This window comes from Trachypithecus francoisi, unplaced genomic scaffold (assembly GCF_009764315.1).
Source record: "Trachypithecus francoisi isolate TF-2019V2 unplaced genomic scaffold, Tfra_2.0 Lachesis_group0, whole genome shotgun sequence".
NCBI lineage: Eukaryota > Metazoa > Chordata > Mammalia > Primates > Cercopithecidae > Trachypithecus > Trachypithecus francoisi.
In genome coordinates this window covers 135,329,744-135,349,643 of record NW_022681453.1, presented here as the reverse complement: position 1 = coordinate 135,349,643, position 19,900 = coordinate 135,329,744, and the positions used below count along the sequence as shown (strand labels likewise).

The window sequence follows — 19,900 nt, the reverse complement described above, 5'->3', positions numbered from 1 at the left end:
CCAGGCCAATAAGGATGAGAAGAAGTGGGCTTCCAGGCAGAGGAAACAGTAGAGCGCGAGACCCGAGGCCTGAGAATACTTGAGATGTTACAGAGTAGCCAGGCTGTGTGCCCAGCCATCAGAGGCAGTGAGAGAAGCAGGAGCAGCAGGGGCTGGGAGAGGAAGTGGCTGAAGATGAAGTGAGAGGCAGGTCATGGTGGGCACGTTAGGGCCTTGAATGGCAGATGGAGCAGGTGAGGATGGCAGGAGGAGCAGCAGAGGGGAGATAGATGGGGGCTCTGCACCACATGCTGGGCATGCTGCTGGCCGAGGAATTCTACACAGAACCAAGGCATTTTCAAGGTGCCAGAAGCAGGAGCTCAGGAGGGCCAGGACTCAGGGAGAAATTCATGGATGACTGAAAGAAGGAGGTCAACATGGGTTTGTGGGTGAGGGTGGAGTGAGGGGCTGGAGGAACAGGATGTCATGGCATGGGTACCAGCACAGCTCTGAGGAGCTGGGTGGCTGGAGAAGGGCTGAGGGCAGGGCCTGTGGCTGCAACAGCTCCAGACTCCCACTCTGCCCACAAGACTCCTCGTTGCCAGCAAACGGGTCAGCAAACGGTGGCCTGTAGTCCTCTGTCTCCCTGGGAGTCCTGCTTGGAAAGCAAGCTTTGCTACATGCAAAGGGCAGGAGACTGATTTGGGAACTCTGGTGTTGGTGCCTCTGGCAGAGACGTGGGTCCTGAGCCCGGATGCCGGCGTCCAGGCCCGCGTCCCCGTGCAAGTAACCAAGAATAGGCCCATTGGGACCTGCACAGCCTATCCTGGATTACTTGAACGAGGCCACGGCCTTCGCCAGGGCCTTGGTCCTCCTGCTCTTGGCTCCTGTGGCTTCATTCCCTCGGGAGAGAATTTCTGACCCCAGCCCTGGGACCTTGTGATATCACAGCACAGCCCCAAGACGGAGGGTAGGGGAGCTACAGTGGCTCCTGCAAGAATGGGTCAGCAGTGGGCAGGCTGGTCATGCTTACAGTCACGTGGTACAGAGGATTAATTTCTCTCCTAATTCTTGACATGCCATTGGGCAGCCTCTCCTTTGTCTCATCATGAGCACTATGTAACACAAGCCAAGATGATAAATGCAGAAGCCTTAACTGCTTCTCAGATGCTGAATTAATTCAGTTGATGCTTTTGCAAATGTTAAATGCCCAAGTGCCTGCCGTTTTGGCTCTGTGATGGCTTTTAAAAGCATGAAGTGTGGAAACACTAGGGAAAAAGTTGCCTCTCCCGGGGACTGTTTCCTGGCAGGACATCCTGGAGAATAAGCAAGAAAGCAAGGACACGGGAGGGAAGGGACTTGAGTATCAGGAAAAGTGCCCTGGGCCAGGAGGCAGGAGACAGGAATTTTCATTTTAATTCTTCCCATTGCATGACCTTGAACCAACCCCTTCCCTGGCAAAGCCTCAGTTTCACCATCTAGACAATGAGGCAGCTGATTCCCAAGCTTTCACCAGTTCTGACACCTTGCACTCAAGAACCAAAGACTACTGACATTGCTAAGGAAAGATATCCCATTGTGGCTCAAGTACCAGGAAAGTCTTTCCTGGGATATCAGGCCAGATATGCTCCCATTAAGACCTTGGACTTGACAAGGAATATGGTTAGATCATCCCTGTGGAAAACCTGACAAAAGCTCCCCGGCTTCAACCTCTAAGGCTAGTTTTCCTACAACGTTTTCAATTTGTTCATAAATGAAGCTATTTCCGGAAGAGCTTTATGCAGATAAGGAAAAAAAAACAGAAGCAACGAAGATGCATGCCAACTGACTACAACATCTTTATTCATAGCAGCCTGCGGATCCGAAAACTTACACCCTTCCCCCTTTTTCTTTTGGGTTGGGTATTTGCTAAAGATTCTCTGGAGAAAACGATGCAGGAATGATAAGATCAGTCTGGAGCAGCTGGCATTGAAAATGGACACTTTTTCCCGAGAATCCACCATAAGTGGGTGACTTGTGGCATTTTCCTGTTGCCTGCTAGGAGAGTAGCCGAAAGCAATTACACAAGGAAGTTAATTAGACCATCAAGCTAGGCCAGTGGGGGATATGGAAACTTCTGAAAGTCTGCTTCAAATCAAAGAACTATTTGAACTTGTAACCACATCTAATATTTACGACTATAGTTTTCCTTATAATCTCAGTATAAAATAAATAAATTCATTGCAGTGAAAAAAAGAAAAATATTGTATTTATTACAGTATGCCTCCTTTTGATTCAGTAATAAGGAATTATTACTGAAATGAGAATTTAAAAATAAAGTTCATAGGAAATGTAATTACTAAAAAATTTTAATTGTAACTCAAAATTTAGCTTCAATTTCTTACCTGATGTATAGTTCCATCGATTTCAACCGGAACAATAAAATCAGCATTACTAATAGGCTAGAGAAAAAAGAGACTATAATTAATATGTCTGGAGGAACAAAAAAGCCTGGAGATTTTAGCAAGAAAAAAGCTTGCCTGGACCAATGTTTTGGTTATTGGAAAAAACAGTTCAGGAGGAGGATGCTGAAGCATGCCTTGGTTCCTTAAAATAAGCACAAGCAGGAAAGCACATTCTTTTCCATTGTGAATGTCATTACATTTTCAGCATCTTGGTCCAATATCACCTGCCTGGCCTCAACCAAAAAGTGTGGCACTGCCTGGCTAGAGGATGGGGCTCCTGAAAACTCCAGTTCTTGCCCAGAGTCCTGCTGGGGTGATGGGGAATCACTGCTAGCCACCAGGGGGAGGAGCTGAGCATGTGATGGGCTCAGAGGACAGTGCTGCTTGAGGGAAAACTATTTGTACTTGGACCCACGACTGGGGGCTGCCCTGTGATGGGCTGCTCAGCAGGAGAAGATGGCCACATGGACTCAAAACAGTGCCAAGGCCACGTGGGGGTAAAGTCAGAGGCCACAGGCCATGCCCTTGGGCAGGCTCTTCTTCTCCCTGGACCTCAGTTTCTCCTCTCTTTCTTAGCTATTGTGATGGGTCTGATGCATGCCCATGGCCCCAGTCAGTCCTGAGAATCAGTGATTTCAGGCCCTCCCAGGTAGCCTGGCACCAGCTCCTGCCTTGGGTGGAGGTACAAAGCCAGCCCACCCTATGCCTGCTCTGCTCCAAGGAATACCACATCCAGCACACCCACAAACTTCTGGATATTTTAAATAACTCTTTGACAATATTAATGACATTTAAAATTCAAATATGATTCTTCGGCAGTCACTATGTTCTCAATGATGAACTTACACACAGTTCTCAATGAAATTCCACAAATTAGGTACAAAACTACTTAAATGAACAGGCCCAACTGAATCATCAGCCTGCAAACCCCTGGACAAGAGAAGAGAGACAGAAGGAAGGAGAAGGTGTGTGTGGTAGCCACTGGGCAGGAGTGGGAGTACAGCGTCTCTGGTCAGACTCTGAACTGAGGTCTGCTTTTAAGCCCATCACAGTACACACAAACCCTCTTCATTGATATATAAACTAAAAAATAAAAACAAGAAAAACAAAAAACCATGGACAATGCTATGTCATAGCACCGTTACTAAGCACTTAGCTTATGATCACTGTTTATTTACTCCCAGAGTTGGAAGGCCAAGGATGAGTTTGGTATCATATAATTTCACAACTAAAATCAGAATCATGCTAAAAAACAAAAGGAAAGACTGAAGGAAGAAACTCTCCCAAGGCATTAGATTATGGAATCACATTCCACGGAGTATATTAAAAGAGAAAAACGATTCCCCAGCTTACAGCAAGCACCATCCTTACTCTCCTCTCTCCTGCTGGTGTAAAGGAGTCTCTGCTACAGCTAGGGTTCTTCACTTGGAATCTATGAACCTATGCATTGTACAAACGTACATTTTTGAAGGGAAGAGGGTTCATAGCTTTCAGATTCTCAAAAGAGTTTGAAATGCCCAGAACTCTAAAAACCATCAAGAATATTCTGGTTGCAAATGTAGGCAGGCCAGGGGAGGGAAGAAATGAGGAAATGCCATTCACATTAGCTTGTGGCATCAATGACCTCTGAGCAGGTGCTAGAGACACTGGGGGCTACCAAGGCCCTGCCTTTGGAGCAAGGAACCCTCAGTAACATCAGGTGATCTGGCCAGTGTTGCCCACATTCCCATAGCTGCTTAGGAGGGAGTTCTCTATGCTGTGATGGCAACCGACCCCTTCTCTGAAGGGCTTTCCTTTACAGAGACTTGGAAAAGTCTTGAGCAACTTGCCCATGGGGGAGAAACGGCTTCCAGTGCTATCTAGGGTTAAGCTGGGACACAAGGTCACCATATCCCCTGGACCAACTCTGGAAGGGCCTGGCCCTCAAGTGCTAGGGAATAAGGTGGTCCCTGCATGCCCCAGTGGCCAGAATAAGGCCATTTCTCACTGCTAGAGGTCAGTATGGTCTCTTCTCCACTCTCCAAAGGACTCAAAGACAATTTTCTGGCTTTGCCCTACCAGAAAGGTCTCTGTTTAGTAAGAAGAACAAAGAAGGATGTTTCTGGTAGAAAGGTGTTCAGGCATATTTGACAGCTCTTCTGCTTCCTACAACTTGTAAGGAATGACTGTGGTTCATGTGAGACACATGCCCCATCATGGATGGTGACCTTCATGTCTCTCAGTGAAGGGGAGTCCTAGGCTGGTGGGGGAAATAGGAATGCAGTATAATGATAGAGCAGTCCCATTACCAGAAATAACCCAAGGAAAACAAGACCAGAATCCTAAACACCTGCTTCTTCTCCCCAAACTACCAATCTCTTATTTCCAAACTTTTCATCATTTGCTTCTTTTAAACAATTTATTTCACGTCAAAAAAAAAAAAAAAAAAAAAAAAGGTTAACTAACTAATTTCTTAACAGTGTCACCACAGCTCTTCCTGCATGGAGGCCACTTCTGCTGTTTTTCCAGCAGGAAGATGGAGATCAGGAAAGGTGACAGGAAGGAAGAGTGTCTGACCTCCACACCCTTCAGGAGGGAAGTCCTGATGGTGGGTACTCATTTAGCTGTGAAGCTTGCAAAAAACCCCAGCCACCTCTTGTCATGAAGATGCTCAAACTAAATGGCTGAATCTGTTCAGATGCCCTGAAGTCTGGAAAGTCTTCTTCAGAGTTGGGCATCTTTCAAAAATCGATCCGGGAAAATCTCCAGGATACCAGGTCATTTGACAGTTTCCAACAGAGCCTCCCTTCCTCGTCCCAATAAAATACATAGCACTCTGGTCATCTTGACAAATATAAACAGTGTCCTGGGGGCACTGAGTGCCTTGTGCCACCTGAAAAGTATTTCTGCAGGGGTTAGAGTGTTGGAAAATGCAAACCTCCTAAGTAAGAATGAAGTCCCAGTGATGTTGGTAGCTTAGTGGTTTCTTTCCAAACTAACTATGTTAATATTCAACTACTTTAATGTTCACCTGGGTTAATAAGCAGCTCCTGGGATTTCTACATGAAGAGTGAAGTTACACACTAACCACCATAAGCTTTCATCCTTTCTGTTTTCCCTTTTCCAATACAATTGTTATCAAATCACAAAGATCACAGATTTTTATGTTGATTTACCTTAAACGAACTGTGCACCAATGTTTCATCCAAATCAATGACCACGCATTTCTTTCCATAGTCAAGCACCGTCACCTCTGGAAGAAGGTACTTAGCAGGTGGCTAAAGGGGAAAAATAAACCAATATTACCTTTATGTAAAAGACAAACCAATCAGTATTGTATTATACTACTTTCAAACATTTAAATGCCTGGTCAAGCATATAATGGACTTTTATTAAGAACAATAGGAATAAGTAGTTTGCAACTGAAGCTTTATCAAATACTGTGCCACGATATGAATGACTACTATGAAGTCCTAGGCTTTGGAACCAGACAAACCTGGTTTCAATTATCAGCTCTGTCACTTTCTTGGTTGTAAATTGAGATAATAACACCTACCATGAAAGGTTGTTGTTATCAGTTATAATGGCAATAAAACACCCAGCATTTTGCCTCGCACATATATTGGTGGCTACAGTTATTATTAAAATGGATTACACAAGAATGAGCATTTAATTATAATAGGTACTGTAACAACGGAGGTCTGTTTCATGGGGTCATATTTTGCCTGAAATTCACTGTGGCACATAAGTAGATTTTAGAGCTATGCTGGAACCACAGAATTTTTTTTTTTTCTTTAGTGACTGAGATTTTTAAAAACTTGAAGAGAAACTATAGGCCCACCAGCAAAATGCAGTCCAGAGTTATCCCCAACACTAGGAAACAGAAATAAAACTAATCCAGGTACAGTGCCACCTTGTGCCACCACACTGTGGTATAATACTGAGCAAATGTGGTATTTTTACCCCTTGGATTCTCCGCCTCTGAAAGTTATATTTTAATCCACATGTTATTTGTTGACCAAACAATCTATTTATGTGTCTTAGTAGCAGGTGACTCAAATCTCATGATAAAGAAGTCATAAAGAGTTAATAAAATGCTAGGTATCTTCAGTCAACCATAAAATGCTAGGCATCTTTGGCCAATCTCACTCGACTTAAGAGGATTTATTTCTTTAGGCCTTGCCTCATTCTAGAAATGATCTGAAGTATTTTAGTCTACTTTGTGGTATATTCAATATCCAGTGTTAACTAATTAATTTTCTGACCTGCACAGAAGGTCAAACTCTCTTTAATATTTGATACAAAAGAAAATACAAGGAAATATCTATTCTGAGCTCCCGAAGAATGGACAATTTAGTTCATCAAATAAAACAAGAAAAAAATGAAATCAAGCAGTATTTCCTTTTACGTGGCCATTTCCTCTTTTTATTTTTTTTGGTTCAAACTGAAAGTCAGTTAATGATCAAAGTTAATTTTGAAATTTAGCTGGTTCATAGTAAATGTAACACAGGCAGTCAACAGGTTAGGTAAATTTGCAAGTACAATGGTCACCTTGGCAGAGAGAGACTGTCCAGGGTTGCCCAGGAAGGGGCTACGTGTGGAGACATAAACATTTCTAACTCCACGTTTCTTCCTTCCCAACGTCATCCAAAAGAAAGAGCCTTTATGGCCTCCCACCTCTCTCAGCTGGAAGCAATCCTCCCCAGTCCTGCAGCACTGTGAAGGGATGTGGGGATGTGCCTTGGAGACAGGCACGGAATTCGAGGATCTAGAAAGGACTTTGTCCTCTATTACAAACCAGTGAGTCAGCAGGTTATTTAAAAAAAATTAAATTTGCAAAAAGTTTTGTATCAAAAGGTGTTTTAAAAAGGCAGAGTGTGATGAGCTAAGTGAACATGATAGAGAGAATGTGAGTCATTTCTGTTGTTTGGGACAGAGCAGAAAGCATGCTTGTGACCAGAATAAAATTTGTTTGAATTTTTATTACACAATTATTTAATATAAAACACATTCTCATTATAAAGATTATAGACACCAGAGAGATAAAACACAATCATTCTCTTTTCTCTGTCTCTCTTTTGACATTAGTGTCTATCCAGTCCTTTTCCTACGCGTTTATAAACTACTAAAATGTTATAACTTATTAATTTAATTGTTAGCCTGGAAAATAAGGATCTAGAAATTCTAACCCTAGCATCTCTGAAAACATCAAAGATCTGCCAAAAGTAGTTCATTTTCCAAACTCAAGAATAAAGATTACTTTCTTAGCACAGTTAGCCCACACTTTACAAGCATTCTTTAACAGTAAGTAAAACCCCTCATGGTGTTACCTAAGACAGAAAAGTTAACAGTAAGTAAAACCCCTCATGATAAGATCTAAGAAAGAAAATATGGAGAAGGGTGAGAAGGGTGAGACTCATATTAAGCAAGCTATTGATTTTAATTTGTGCTGTAGGGAACAAGGCCAAGTTGGGAGGCAGCAGGCTAGGAAGTTCCATTAATCCTCTGATGTTTCCTAAATGCACACAGCTTCCCTGAGAGCTTGGCTTTAGATTAATGCAAATTCTTCAGCCCATGGTTAAGAATTCTTTGGGACAGCTGCGTCCTTGGAAATGTAAGGATGCTATAAAATGGCAATACAGTGCTTTGTTACTTCAGTTGATCTCTTCAGGTGATGCTTGAATCATTAACTAAGAAATGTCCTGAACCAAGTTTTCTCTGAGGTTTTCATAAAGCTGAAGAACAAGAGAAATACCAGTCATATCAAGAAAAGTCTTTCTTATACAAAATGACTTGCTCAAATGTACACAAAGAACATTGCTGGGGCGTGGGTGGAGGAGGACCATGGCTTGCCATCCATGGTTTCGGAATGGTATTCATTCCTGTTCCTTTCCTGGGAGTAAATCTGAAATTTCCTGTCCTTGGCAGAGAACTGGCAGTCATGAATAGTTAACACTAAGCTTATTTCCTCTTGGAGTACCCACCCCACAAACTCTCATAAATCTTACAGATGTAGTACCTCTTCCTAGTACATTGGATTATTGTTTCCTTACTTAAGATTTCTCAGACTCAAGGTCTGCACGCTGTGCTCCCCAAGCCCTCAGAGCTCCGGGTGGATGTCGGGGCCTAAAGCAGGAGGGGAGCAAGAGGATCTCTAGACTGCTTTTAATCAGAATAGCTGTCCTGCTTGTATATTCTTTATAATGTTTTCGTGGAAAGAAGTGTACTATTGCTGTATTAAAAGCCTTAAGCAAATAGCATAGAAACACAGCTGTTAGAAAACAAATCCTCTCCTCTTTCACCACGTTTATGGCTTGGTTACACTGCAAGCCTCATGTTTGTGAGCATCAGTGTGGTGTGTAATTTAAGCAAAAGTGTGAGATCGGTAGGACTCAGGACACAGCCTCAGTGGCGTTCCTCACTGGGGTCAAGGCATTCGAGTGCTCACCTCAAGTCATGACCACCCATACATCAGCAGTTTCAAACTTTCGTTCCCTCTGCACCTTTTCCTTATCTTTCAATACCCGATGTTCACCAAACAGCCCATGAAGCTTCCCACTAAGAAGGCCCTAAATCCTGGCCCATGGTTGGGAGATGAATGATACTAATGGTAAGGATAAAAATATCATTTCCAATAGGCATGCAAAACATGATTACTCACTAAATGGTGCTGGGACAACTGAGTAGCCACTTGGAAAAAAAGACAATTTCCTACTTCATGCCTTATACCAACAAACATTCCAAATGGATCAAAGATATAAAGGTGTAATGGTGAAACTATTAAAAATGATTAAAATACTAGAAGAAAATATACAATCAATGAGCATAAAGGATGACATTAATATTTACTTATATAAAACTAAAACTTCCTTGTGGCCAAAATAATTATAAACAAACAAGGCCAAAAGATATATCATATATTTGGGGAAAAGTACTAATTTCCTTAAAATTTAAAACGACAAGCAACACAGCATAAAAAACTAGAGGAAATGAATAGAGAAGAAGAAAGATAGCCAATGATCTTATGAAAAGCTGTTCAAATTCACTGATAAAGAAATGAGATAGGGTCTGGCTCTGTAGCCCAGGCTGGAGTGCAGTGGCGCCATCTCAGCTCACTGCAACCTCCGCCTACTGGGCTCAGGTGATCCTCCCAAGTAGCTGGGACTATAGGCATGCACTACCATGCCTGGTTAATTTTTTTTTTTTTGAGACTGAGTTTTGCTCTTGTTGCCCAGGCTGGAGTGCAATGGTGCGATCTTGGCTCACGGCAACCTCCGCTTCCCAGGTTCAAGCGATTCTCCTGCCTCAGCTTCCCGAGTTACCTGGGATTAAAGGCATGTACCACCACACCCAGCTAATTGTATTTTTTTTTTTTTTTGAGACAGAGTTTTGCTTTTGTTGCCCAGGCTGGAGTGCAATGGCATGATCTCAGCTCACCGCAACCTCCCCTCCCGGGTTCAAGCAATTCTCCTGCCTCAGCCTTCCAAGTAGCTGGGATTACAGGCATGTGCCACCACACCCGGCTAATTTTGTATTTTTAGTAGAAACGGGGTTTCTCCATATTGGTCAGGCGGGTCTGGAACTCCCAACCTCAGGTGATCCACCCGCCTCGGCCTCCCAAAGTGCTGGGATTACAGGCGTGAGCCACCGCGCCCAGCTGCCATGCCCAGTTAATTTTGTGTATATTTTATAGAGATGGGGTTTCACCACGTTGCCCAGGCTGGTTGTGAACTCCTGAGCTGAAGCCATCTGCCTGCCTCGGTCTCTCCAAGTGCTTGGGTTATAGGTGTGAGCCACTGCTACCATTCTTTACTTTCAGATTAGCAAAGATTGAAACATTTGATAATCATTTTCAGTAAGGGTATGAGGCAATCTCATAGATACTTCATGGGAATGCAAATTAGCATAGGCTTTTGGAGGACAATTTGGCTTTAATGTACCAATACTGCAATATTATATCCTTTGACCTAGCATTTCCACAAATAGAAACTGATCACAAAGAACTATCACACAAGTCCATAAGCACACAGAAAAGAGGATATTTTTAAGAGAAATATCTGTAATAGCACAGAAGTGGAAACAAAGTAAATGCCATCAATTAAATATAAAACAATGGGGCAGATATATACCTACTAATATTTGGAAAGATGTTCAAGGCATCTTGTTAGAAAGTAACAAGCAATTTGCAGAATGGTGAATACAACACAACTTCATTTATATAACTATGTTTGTGTTTGGAAAACTTCTGGAAGGATAAATGACATATATTAAAAGTGGTACTACCTAGAAGGCAGTAGGACTACATTGAGAGATATTTTCTTTTTGCTTTAATCTTTCAACTTCATGTATGTATGGTATGTATATATGTATTTCCACAGGTGTTAATCCCAAATCCTTCAATATTTAATAATTAACCACGAGCTTGAATTATTGTTTAGCAAAAAATTAAAAGACCAAACCTACACATATAAACAGAGCAGCATGCGAATGAAAAAAGAGGGGTGAAGTGACAGGCACAGATGGGGACCCCAGCTGCAGTTGCTCTGGTCACCACAGGCTTAGAGGATTCTTTACCTTCAGGGCCTGAAGAAGGCTTTCAGGAGGTTGTGGGATCTGGTTTGGAGGCTCAGCACAAGCCCAGATTTCTGGTTCTATGTATGGAACCCTAAGATCTCAGGGCTCCCAGCACTGACCAGGTCCCCCCGAGGTCCAGAAAAGCCAGGATGGACCATGCTGCTTATGTAACCTGCAGCCCTTTCAGGTAGGTGCAAATTTTGCAGGGGCTCCCAAGACTTGATTCCAGGGCTGAGCTGGCCTCAGATGGACTTGGGATCAGTCCTATACGCTAAGCAGGCAGTGGAAATCACACTGTGCCCACTAGTGGAACTACTTTTCTGGAGGTCATCATTCAAAAATGCAAGTTCCTTTAGCTCGGCTATTTCTTTGGGCAAGATAGTTCATAGGTTCACATGACCTGACCCAACACCTCACATGTAGGACACAGTCAGCAGTTTATTGATCCATCACCAGGATCCATTACATAAGGAATTTTCTTCTTGTTTCTCTTATTCCAGAATTCTATACATGGCTGAGTCTAGATTTGTGGGAAAAGGGTCTGTTTCTTCAGTGGGGTTTTTATACTGACAAGTGCTTTTGTTCTGCACTTAACTTTGCACATGGCTGCCAATTAGCTTTAAGAAAAAACAGTAATAGTGCCATTGAAGGTGGAAGGAGAGATGCTACCTGCCATCATTTAATGTAGGTACCTTTGTAGGAAAAAAAAAATGTCAAAAACTACTTTGTATAAAGGTTAAAGAGTCTTCTGGTATTAACTCTGCTGGGCATCTCCCTCAAACTCTGGATAAAAAGTTGGGTTGCTAGGTCAATCTTTTTGATCAAAGCCAGTTTTCCCAACAAAGCCCAACCCTCAGGCACATGGGCAGTCAGAATCACTACACAGACTCTTGCAACTCATTAGTCAATCAAGAGTTAGAGTTTTGAGAAAAATGAAATTACTGTAAACTTTTTGGGCAATCTGTAAGTGACATGTACTACCAAAGCCTTTGGAGTCAACCTGTATGCATGAAATCCATCTACTCCTTCTATGTAAGATTGCTGTGTCTATTGGATGTTCCCAGAAAATATGTGAAAAACTCCAAGGAAAGAGAGATGAACAGATTTGAACCAAGTAATCTGAATCTGATCATCTTTACAGACTAAAAAATTTATAGACACATTTTGAAACCTAAATCCTTCTCTAAGGACATAAGACTATTTGAAAGGTCTTGTTTGATATAGACATCTCAACTGTAAGTTTCTTTTGGGAGTCAGTCTTCAGTTTACTTCTTGCTGACTGGCCTCAGGCTGGGTGGCTCTGCTGGCAGAACAGGAGGAAGAGAAGGGACAGCGGATGGCTGAGGGGTGGCTGGTGCAGGACTCTGCTGGGGTGGAACAAATTTCAGGGCTGACAACAGAAGTGAGGGTGGCCTCAGGGAGTGCCCAGCTGGGCAGAGTTGCAGCACAGCAGGCCTGTGGGATGGGTCCTGCAACTCCAGAGAATATAGTTAGGGTGACTTCTCTGATCTCAGAGCTACAGCCATACTACCACTGATAAGTTAGAAACGGTCCGGTCACCTGGGACCTGGGGCTTGGTAAGCCCAGTTTCACTGGGACTGAACGTGCTGCAAAGAACTGTGTCTGGGCAAAAGAATGTTCCCGCCAATCTATGGAGTTGAGGCTAAGATGGTGGGGTGTGGGTGAGGGTTCTGAGCAACCTCAGCTTGTTCAGCTTGCAGGTCCTTCCCAGAGAGAAAGGGAAAATGAGAATTGGGTAAATGGATGCTGGCTGCCTTGCTGTTCCTGAGAAAGGAAACTGTCTCTGTAGAGAACTTCCTGCTCACAGTTTAAAATGTAGCTTCAGTTTTCTTTGTAACAGAACAGAGCTGTTTACACCACATGATAAACTCAACATAAGCAATAACATTAAAAAAATCCTTTATATCAGTAGGCCCAAAGCCACAAGATTTTATGACTGTTTTAATAAATAAAATTAGATAAATATACATACACTTGGTATGGGAATGACCTGCCTCTGGTCACCCTGAGGAAAAAGAAAAAAAAAATCATTGTCAGGTTTGAAGAGAAGATCATATTCTCAAAAGAAACTTCAGAGCCCTCTCGAGGACAGCAGCTGCATGATCTGCCATTCTCTGTACCTTGGTGGTGTTTAATGAACAGGAGGAATCCGAAAATTTTCCACAGTTAAGGCATGAGGCTCCTTCTGTCTCTCAGACACCCGTTCTGCTAACAAGCCAGGCTGGGCTTCTGAGGCTCACCAACCATTTTGTGTATTTAAATAGTGCCTCCCTTACTCCCAGGAATTCAATCCTTAATTAAAAAACAAAAATAAAAACTCATACTTTATTTTAATCCTTGATTCCTTCTAATAACTGTTTGTTTTTTCTTTTAAGCAAGTTTTTCCCTAAAAAGACTAAGTCAGTATCATACGCAGGGAATGGGAGACGTGTTCATCAGATTACAATGACCTCCTGGTCATTCCAGGAGCTCCTCTAGGGGAAGACTGGGGAGAGGGGACAAGGCAAGGTACAAGAAGTTCCCTCCCAGGCAACAGACAAGGGGACAGCTTTCTCCTTTCAGGAAAATACAACCTGTATTCACAGGGAGTGTTAAGAAAACCTAGGCCCCAAGGAAAGGCCTCAATTATTCCTCAGCCCCAAATGCCAGCCATTCCAAACCTAATTGATGGAAACACTTCATTATAGCATTGTTAAGAAATGCTAATAAAAAAGTTTACTTCCACTGAGCATTTCCAGTTCCTGTTTCTTCTTTTTTAGATGGCCTAGTAAGGCGATGCACTGCTTCATGCCTTGTACACTGAAGAATTTGTGAAAATATGTGTCCATTTTTATTAAGAGGGTTACAGTGATAACGAGGTCTCACATGAAGGGGCCAAACCTGATGGCTGGCAATGGCAGCTGGCTGGCACCTTTCTGAGCTCTGCTTTGACACTGAGAACAATTTAGCAACTTCTTGATTATCTCTAACCCCTAGTCATCACCTCTGCAGTATAAGAGCAAGTATCATTTCCTCTTGAGATGATCTCCACAGTTCCTTCCTTTTTCAGATTTTGGGCTTGTCTTAAAGACTGTAAGCTTCCTTCTGACATCACTCAAGGCAGAGCTATTCTGCTCTCCAACAGACAATGCAATCAAATAAATCAAAGTTTTCAAGAACTTGCACAGATAAATTCATTTAAGAAGCTTTTAAATAATATTATTCCTAATACTGGGACTCAAGAGTAGGTCACTGCTCCTACAGACATACTTGGTGGAGGACATACTTTAAAAAAAACTTTTATTTTAGGTTCAGAGGTACACGTGCAGGTTTGTTATATAGGTAAATTGCATGTCATTTACCTATGGGGTAAATGGGGGTTTAGTGCACAGATTATTTCGTCACCCAGGTAATACGCATTGTACCCAAGAGATAGTCTTTTCATCCTCACCCTCCTCCTAATCTCCACCCTCAAGTAGGCCCCAGTGTCTGTTGTTCCCTTTGTTGTCCATGAGTATTCAGTGTTTAGCTCCCACTTATAAGTGAGAATGTGCGGTATTTGGTTTTCTGTTCCTGCATTAGTTTGCTTAGATTAATGGCCTCTAGCTCCATCCATGTTGCTGCAAATTACATGACTTCTTCTTTTTCACGGCTGCATAGTATTTGTTGGAGGAGATTTTAACCAGAAGTTCACAGCCTATTTGGGTTTCCTTATTTTTATTTTATTTTACTTTACAGACGGGGTCTTGCTTTGTCACTGAGGTTGGAGTGCAGTGGTGTGATCATGGCTCACTGTGGCCTCAAAATCCTGGCTCAAGACATCCTTCTGCCTCAGCCTCCTGAGTACCTGGGACTATAGGTATGCGCTGCCATACCCAGCTGGGCCACTTCAGAGTAGGGTTTCTCAACCTCAGCACTGGTGACATTCTGGGCTGGGTAACTCTGTTGTGAGGGATGTCCTATTTGTTGCAGGATGTTTAACAGCATCCTTGGCCTCTACTCACTAGATGTCAGCAGATGCTCTCTACCCCTCTAGTGACAATCTGTCTTCAGACATTGCCACATGTTCCCTGGAGGGCAAATTATCCCAAGTTGAGAAGCTCGGCTCTAGTAGGAGAGTGCAGACAGCCCCTGCACACAGGTGCACCTTCAGAACACACTTTTGATGAGATGAGCACATCCATAATGCAAGAGATCACAACAATGCATCTGAAAGGCCTGACAAAATGTCCACTATGAGCAAGCAAAAGTGCTGATCTAGAAGGATATTTGGGCTTGAAAATTACCCTAGAAGCTTACAGGTATGTATGTGTGTGTATACAGCATGAGGTATGCATGTATTTGTGAGTGTCCAACAATCCGTTTTACGCTGTCTTTGCCCTTAAAAGTCCTCCATGGTCTTTGCCATTGGGGTGCTGACTCCTCCCAGCCTCTGGAGGCTTCTGGTCTGTAGGTCCAGGTTGTGGCTATGATGGTGGCAATGGCTGCTACTCCAAGCTGCTGCTGCAGAAGCAGCTGGAAACTCAAAGGCTCCAAATCCTCATTTCTCCAGGGCAAAAGTAAATATGCAGGGTAGATAGAACCCTAGAGGTCATCTGTCCCATTCTGTCCATAGCCTTCCCTCTTCCTCTGGCATGCTGAATTCCGAGAGGCACAGATACTTAAGGAATCAGCAGTAGAAATGGGCCTGGAATCTGCTTCCACATCTAATAGGTTCGGGCTTTGTGTTCCGAATGTCCTGAGCAAGCTAGGGGCAAGAGGCAGAGGGTCCTCTTCTGGGAATTCACTCTCCCACTCTGACAGGGCTCTTTCTCTGGTGTCTGGTCTCCCGGATTGACTAGTCAAGTGTTATGGAAATAATGTATCACCCCACTTTGGATTAACTAAATTAACTCAAAGTTAACATAATTCTTTAAAAAGCCATTTTGACAAATGTTAATAGAAGTTCATAATGAACAGTAAGTCCAAGTGAGCTCAGCTCTGCTGGAGGAACTGCCTTTAAAGGCTTCTATTTCCTGATAGATACAGCTGAGTACCCCAGGAAAGCTTCCAAGGCTGCCATGCCATTTCCTCATATCATTTCATCTACAAAGATACCAAGCTGTCTTCCTTATTTTCTTTCTAAAAATTTCTCGGTTCTTCTTTGACATTTTTTGTCCCAGAAGAACTTAAGCCTTTCTATCCAGAAACAGCACACACATTTCTCATAAACATGAGAAATCAAAATCTTTTATGATTTGAACCAACTTTGGTGGAGTCTTTTGGGTTTTCTATGTAAACAATCATGTCATCTGCAAATAAGACTAACTTTGTATCTTTTCCATGTTTATAACAATTGTCTCATTTTCTTGGCTTATTCCATTAGCCAGAACCTACCATTGATTTTTCTGTGTTGTTTGCTGTTTATTTTTTGAAGACAGCTTTTCATCATGTATAGTTTTCTTCTTTGGTGGCATTGTTGATTTTATATATAAAGGTTTATGGGCTACTATACGGTTCATGTATTAGACCATTTGTCATAAAGTACCCCTATTTATCCTGTTTAATGCTTTTGAATTTGAATTCTGCTTTATCTGATATTAATATTGCCACTCTTGCTTTCTGTTTGATCTGCTTTGTGTATTTTGCCCATTTTTTTATTTTCCACCTTTCTTTATCTGTATGTTAGATGTTATGTCAGAAACTGTCACCTACTGTAATTGTCATTAGCACTGTCCACCAAATAATTCCAATTTTCTTTCTGAATATGTGGGAGGATTACGCTTCCATTCCCCTTGAACTTAATGCAGTCATGTGACTGACTTTAGCCAATAAAATGTCAGCTGAAATGAGGCATGTTTTTCTGAGTTTTCTGAGTGAAAACTTTAAGAGCCAATGTGATTTGTCACATTTCCTTTGTCCTGCTGTGACAGTCATGGAAGCAAAGAGATGGGGTATAGGCATGTGAATGAGGATAAGATGGTTATACTGTCCAGTACAGTAGCTACTAGTCACATGTGGCTACTGAGCACACAAAATGTGCCAGGTCCAAATTAAGACGTGCTGAAAGTGTAAAATACACATCAGATTTTGAAGGATTAGTAAGATAAAAAGAATATAAATTGTCTCACTAATATTTTTTTCTATTGATTACATATCGAGAGAATATTTCGGATATAGTGATTAAATAACATGTTATTAAAATTAATTTCACTTGTTTTAAAAATATTTTCATTAATGTGGCTACTGGAAAAAATTAAATTATACATGCGACTCACATTATATTTCTGTTGGATAGTGCCACAGAACAAAAGGCTCAGCCTCAGCCAACCCATTATAAAGAAGTAGCATGAGTGAAAAATAGACTTTTATTGTTTAAGCCTCTGAGGTTTTGAGGTTGTTACTGAAGCATAAACAAACCCACACTGACTAGTGTATCTACTCATAAGTCATTCTTCCCTTCTCCTGATTTTGTTGAGAGCAAGAATATGCTGGGCTAAATTCCTCCCCTGTTGCTATTGGATAGCCATGTGACAAATGGCTATACCCAACTGATTTGACTAATTCAACTGTACGCTGTTTCCAAGAACATATCTGCCATCAGATAGAAATGATTTTGGCAGTAAGTAAAAGAAATCTGCCAGGCACTATGTCAGGCCAATAAGACATAAGCAGAAGTCTCCTGGGTTTTTCTGTGAAAGCATTTACTTTTCATAAAAGGACAGACATGGCCAGTGCCATCCCTCCCTATCTTTTTCCTTTAAATGTGGATAGGAGATCTAAAGCTTGTGACTTTGAGATCATAAATAGCAAGCATGAGGATGAAGGCAAACACACAAAGGATAGGGGAGCAGAAAGACAGAAAAACATGTTCTTGATGGCATCATCAGAAATCTAAACCCCAGTAACTACCTAACCCAGGCTTTTTATGTGAGAAAAATAATCCCCTATTTGTCTAAGCTATTATTTGTCAGCTTTCTTCCTTTTCTTTTCTTTCTTTCACACTTTCTCTCTCTCTCTCTCTCCTTTCATTCCCTCTCTCTTTTTTTCTTTCTTTGAAGACAGTATCTTGCTCTGGCACCCAGGCTGGAGGACAATGGAGCGATTAAGGCTCACTGCAGCCTCAACCTCCAGGCCTCAAGTGATTCTCCTGCCTCGGCTTCCCAAAGTGCAGGTATTATAGGCGTTAGCCACCATGCCCAGCAGTTTTCTTTTACTTACTGACAAAATCATTCCTATTTGATGACAGGCATATTCTTGGAAATATCATACAGCTGAATTTGTCAAACCAATCTGATGTAGTCTTGGTCTTTGTTAGAAGAATCTGGTTCATCAAACTAGGTTTTATGCCTATTCTTTATGTTATGTTTGCTATTTATTATTTGTTCTTTTTCCCTTTCCTTAATTTTGATGGCTTGTTTAATTTGTTTATTTCTCCTTTACTCCCTCTGTGAATTTTAAAGATCTATTTTCTAATTGTGCCACTTGCTACAGTTCTATTATTAGTTCTATTCCTAAAAATCATGTTTGTTTCTACATTGGGGGTTTTTTGAGACAGGGTCTTGCTGTCACCCAGGCTGGAGGTCAGTGGTGCGATCACGGCTCACTGCAGCCTCGACCTCCTGGGTGCAAGCAATCCTCCCACTTCAGCCTCCAGAGTAGCTGGGACTACAAGTGCACACCTCCACATCTAGCTAATTATTTATTATTTATTTTGTAGAGATGGGGGTTTCCCTATGTTGCCCAGGCTGGTCTCAAACTTCTGGGCTGAAGTGATCTTTCTGCCTTAGCCTCCCAAAGTGCTGGGATTATAGGAATGAGCCACTGCACCCAGCTTATTTCTAACCCTTTTTTTTTTTTTTTGAGACTGAGTCTCGCTCTGTCACCCAGGCTGCAGTGCAGTGGTGCAATCTTGGCTCACTGCAAGCTCCGCTTCCTGTGTTCATGCCATTCTCCTGCCTCAGCCTCCCAAGTAGCTGGGACTACAGGCACCCGCCACCAGGCCAGGCTAATTTTTTGTATTTTTTAGTAGAGATGGGGTTTCACTGTGTTAGCCAGGATGGTCTCGATCTCCCGACCTCGTGATCCACCCACCTCGGCCTCCCAAAGTGCTGGGATTATGGGAATTAGCCACTGCATCCAGCCTATTTCTAACATTTTTAACAATTATATCATAACTGAGTATCAATCTCACCCAGATTTTTATGTTTTGTTTCCTCTCTGAATCATTACATATCTAAGAAGCTTTTGTCTCAACAGATAAATGATATCTTGGTCACATACAAAATTTTTGGTTTCCATTTTTTTCCCTCAGTAGCCTATAAATATTTTTTCATAGTCTTCTGGCTTTTAGTGTTGCTGATGAGAAGTCTGATACTAATATAACTGTTTTCCTTGAAAGTAACTTATTCTAGTATCTTGTAAGACTTTCTCTTTGTCCTTAAACTTCAGAATTTCAACAGATACATCTAGGCATGCGCTCCTCTACTAATCCTGCTGCCGACTTGGTAAGCTCCTTCAATCCACAGATTCAAGCTTTGTTTTTAGCTCAAGAAAATTTTCTTCTACTACTTTTTCTCTTTCTGGAACTCTTAACATTTGCATGTTCCATCTCCTAGATGCCTGCTGTCCCCTCTCACAATTACCATCTCTGTGTTTCTGGTCTGAATTGTAAGATATTTCGTCTTCCACTTGCCTTTCCAGAACACGAATTCAGTTCCCAGCAGTGACCATTCTCCTTCTGTTTATTTACTGAATTTTTATATTTAGAAATCATGAGTTTTTAAATTCCAAATGTTACTTTTGTACTCATAATTCATTCCTGAGTTGTCCGTTAAAGTTCTCTTCCATCTCTTCCATTAGTTTTACCGCAGTGGGAGTCTCATCACAGTTTTTTCAACTTGGACTTTCTCAGTGGAGGCTGCATTTTTCTTTGCTTGCACCAG

The 19,900-nt window shown here is 42.0% G+C and overlaps 1 protein-coding gene across 4 annotated transcripts in view; it reads right to left on the bottom strand.

Moving 5' to 3' along the window:
- Window positions 1-19,900, bottom strand: part of CTDSPL (CTD small phosphatase like) — a 121,080-nt gene that overhangs the window by 14,267 nt on the left and 86,913 nt on the right. For all 4 annotated transcript variants that reach the window (XM_033212033.1, XM_033212032.1, XM_033212031.1 and 1 more), the window contains 3 exons: window positions 12,970-13,002; window positions 5,579-5,680; window positions 2,364-2,420 (listed from right to left, as the gene is read on the bottom strand). In XM_033212033.1, coding sequence (XP_033067924.1) covers window positions 2,364-2,420; window positions 5,579-5,680; window positions 12,970-13,002 — 192 coding nt within the window. The remainder of the gene's footprint in view (window positions 1-2,363; window positions 2,421-5,578; window positions 5,681-12,969; window positions 13,003-19,900) is intronic.